The sequence below is a fragment of the Brassica oleracea genome, chromosome C4, assembly GCF_000695525.1.
Source record: "Brassica oleracea var. oleracea cultivar TO1000 chromosome C4, BOL, whole genome shotgun sequence".
NCBI lineage: Eukaryota > Viridiplantae > Streptophyta > Magnoliopsida > Brassicales > Brassicaceae > Brassica > Brassica oleracea.
This window is the reverse complement of record NC_027751.1, coordinates 43,095,992-43,099,656: the sequence shown is the minus strand read 5'-3', so window position 1 is coordinate 43,099,656 and position 3,665 is coordinate 43,095,992. Positions and strand designations below refer to the sequence as shown.

The 3,665-nt window shown below is 36.6% G+C and overlaps 1 protein-coding gene across 1 annotated transcript in view; it reads right to left on the bottom strand.

The window, feature by feature from the left end:
• LOC106342488 (probable sugar phosphate/phosphate translocator At2g25520) overlaps nt 1-1,077 on the bottom strand; it is a 5,481-nt gene extending 4,404 nt beyond the window's left edge. Inside the window, exon 1 of the mRNA XM_013781437.1 lies at nt 406-1,077. Coding sequence (XP_013636891.1) covers nt 406-977 — 572 coding nt within the window. The 5' untranslated portion in view covers nt 978-1,077. The remainder of the gene's footprint in view (nt 1-405) is intronic.
• Nucleotides 1,078-3,665: the final 2,588 nt, after the last annotated feature.

Here is a 3,665-nt window from a genome sequence, read left to right as displayed (position 1 = left end):
TTTGTTGGATTTCCCTCCTTAAGCCCAAAACTTATCAAATCATAATCAAGCCTTAGTCCAAGAAGAAGAAACATCTAGAGAAAAGTGGAGAAGTATAGAAGAAGAATTGTGTAGAAGAAGAGAGAAAGTTATGGAGTTAGATATTTTGAAATAAATAATAATTTAGAGAAATCTAGAACTTGTTGGAGTGTGCTCCTTCACTTGTATAAATAGGGGTGCTTAGCACCATTTGTAATCATCCAAGAATCAAGAAAAACAAAGAGAGAAAATATTTGTAAGAGAGAGTTTCCAAAAACAAAATCTTTGTAGTAAACCCTTTCCTAAATATTAAGAGTCTTCTTCTTAAATTTTCTAGTTGTCTAATACCATCTTCATCTCATCGATATTGGATAATTTTCCCAACAGGAAGTAAGCAAGATCTGAATCAGAACCAACCTCGTGGCTTCGAAAGCAACGGCTCCAAGCTGAAGCACGACGCCCCAGACATCGAACTTCGCCTCTCCGTAAGCTGCGATCGCGACACCGAAGGAGATGGAGAGCATGTTGGTCATGGTCCGGGACTTGAACGCTTCCTTCTTCAGCAAGACTCCGATGGAGTAGACGGCGACGGGCATGAGGGCCTTGAGCATCTGGATGAAGGAGACGGAGAGGTAGATGTAGGCGGAGTTGGAGAGCCAGAGGGAGAGCGAGTAGAGCGCGCCGATGGGGACGACGGATCTGAGGTAGGTGTCGCGTGACATGGAGACGGGGTCGACGATCTTGAAGAGTTTGATGAGGATGATGGCTAGGGAGGAGCAGAAGGCCATGTGGATCATGGTGAGTGTGATTGGGTAAGGCCAGTTGTAAAGCTTCTTGTCGAGGATGTATTTGTTGTAGACTATGACGGTGAAGCTGAGGAAGATCCAGATTGCCACGTAGGTGTAGGAGAGGAGGATCTTTTTTATCACTCCGTCGCTTAGTGCACGACCTTTCCCCATTGTGGTGGTGGTGGTGGTGCGCAGGATAAGCAGAGAGGTGCGCAGGATAGCCGAGCGTCTTCTCCTCTCTCTGTTTTTCTCAATGTGAATGGGGTTTTAAGGTAGAAAGGGAGGGCTTACGTGACTGTGCTATGCTACGTGGCGAAAGGGTGCTTGGCTATTTGACGATTGGCTTACTGGTGGGACCTGCAAGTAAAAAAAATTAGAGAAATTAGGCTATAATAACTCAATAAATGTCCACGACACTGTTGAACTTTCTTAATCCCCATTTGACCCCTATTAATCTATGACTCTAAATGGGAGCATACATGATATTGTGTCAGATGAAATAATGACTCTACGATCGTACTCTACGTATACATATGGTGAGAGAATTATTTCATTTTTTATTAGAATTTTGTAGCAGGTGAAGAATCCATTGGTTGGAGAATTACCACTTTTTGTAGAGAGAACAATTTCATAGAGCCATCGTCACGATATTTGATTTCTTCCTATACCTTTAATGATAAATATCTAGACTACGATGACCTATGGCGGTGATCGATTCTGCTGCAACTGCTCGTGCCCAGTTCTCCTACCTCCTCTGTCGCATGGAAATCTCCTAAGCTCCTTGTTGTTAGGTATCTAAATTTCAGTTCTCCTTTAATAATTGTGTCTAACCTTCCTTCACAATCGAAACTTTTTCAAATTCCAAATCATAATTGTAGCTCTAATCAGAGGTCACACGAGTCGCTGCATCCGAATAAAATGGCCAGATCTCGTGGGTGTCCTGCATGAGTTGAACGGTGAGAGTCCACTACCGATCTTCCTCTCCTACAGCGCCGTCTTCGTCTCAGTTTTTTATCACTTGATGTTAGATGCATTATCTTAGTCATTTGGTTTGACTTTTATGTTAGCCTAAATTATATTAGTTATCTGATGACAAGATTTGTTAGATGTTAGGTTCTGTTGTTAAATCATATGTAGTTACATTGTTAATGGTCGCTTAGCATGGTGTTAGGTGCTACAACCGATGTATATCTAGTTACATTCTTTTATGGTCGCTTAGCATGGTGTTAGGCACTACAACCGATGTTAGATGTAAAATGCATTGTTAGAGGTTATTATATGGTATTGCCGGCTTACTGTTAGCCCTCATGAGATTCTATTGAGTACATGGAGTATGTGTTAAATTTTTGAACTTGTCCAAGCGAACAATATTTACATTATGTTGGAACAACAATCAGATTAACATAAAAAATTATGTTACTTGTTAAACCAAAAAGATAGATAATATAATTGATATATTATCTATCTTTTGGCTTAAAGGTTAATGGTTTTGTTAAATGTGAGTGATTGACCAATGTTTATCTTATATATGAAGAGTTTTTGTTAGATGATACTTGGTTTGTTACATGCTACAAATTAAGTTACCATTAACTGATAAAAGTTTGGTTAAAATATACAGATGATATTTCTAATACCGATAAACAATACAGATTAGTGTCAGCTAACAAAATGTTTTACCGCTAAATCATAGTGTTATACTTTGGTTTTGCAACTCCAGCGGACTTAGTATTGCATCAAGAAGCATATGTTCTTAATCATTTGTTAGATTGTTCGTGCATCTTTTGAACAAGCGAGTTGCTAAAGAGAATGTTGCGCTTGAGCCCTTTCACATGTTGTTAATTAAACGACCTTAAGTTCCACCAAAATGCGATGAAGTACAAAAAGATAAAAAGAAGATGCTTTGAAAGAAAAATACAGACCATTTATCTAACACCGACAAACATCACATATTTGTTTTTGCTAAGCTATGGTGTTATATATCATCTAAAATATTATGCATCCGATAACTACAATGTTAACCGTTATAGTATATTTTATATATAACACAATATATTAGTTGCTACATTAAAACTTATCAATTTCATAAAAGTAAAATACGAAGGTGGATATTACGATTTAATCTTCCAAATCTGTATCTTTCTTTTTCAACACAAATCCTTTTTACCAGTTTGTGCTCCATAGCCTCCATAAACATCATCGCTTTTCTCTTTTTCTTTTTTGAATCTCAAATTACATATGAAAAATAGAAGGAGAATCGTTAGTCGACCGAAGAGTATATATATAAATTGATTAAACAATAAAAATTGATCATTTGTGAAAAATATCAATACGCAAAGGAGAAAGGAGTAGAAAAATTTTGTTGATGAAGAGTTGAGAAAGAGGAAGAAGATGATTGTGATGTTTTACTGCAATGAAAAAGTAATATATTAAAGGCATAAAAATATGGTTTAGAATCAGTGTGCTGGCACACCTAGAGATGAATAGAGACATATGTCAAATCTAATGAAATCGTAGACAGAAAGGTATTATGGGAACAATACTGCCAAAATTCTACAGTGAATTGGAGTTTTATGGCTCTTAGGACATTTATGGCTCATAAAAAGTATATACAGCCAATTATCTCAAAAAATTATTACCAGTTTTCTTTTTAGACAATTACAAAATATGTAAATAATAGAATAAGAGTGAATAGAGCCAAGTGCATTAAAGCAGTGAATTGTGAATTTTGGGTTAAATTTCCATTGCTCGTATCCAAGACCAAGTTATCATGATTTAATTGTCTCTTATTTAAAAAAAAAATAGCTGGGAAAAAAATTCTAACTAATGTCCAATCTTGGTCTTAATAATATTATTAGTTAT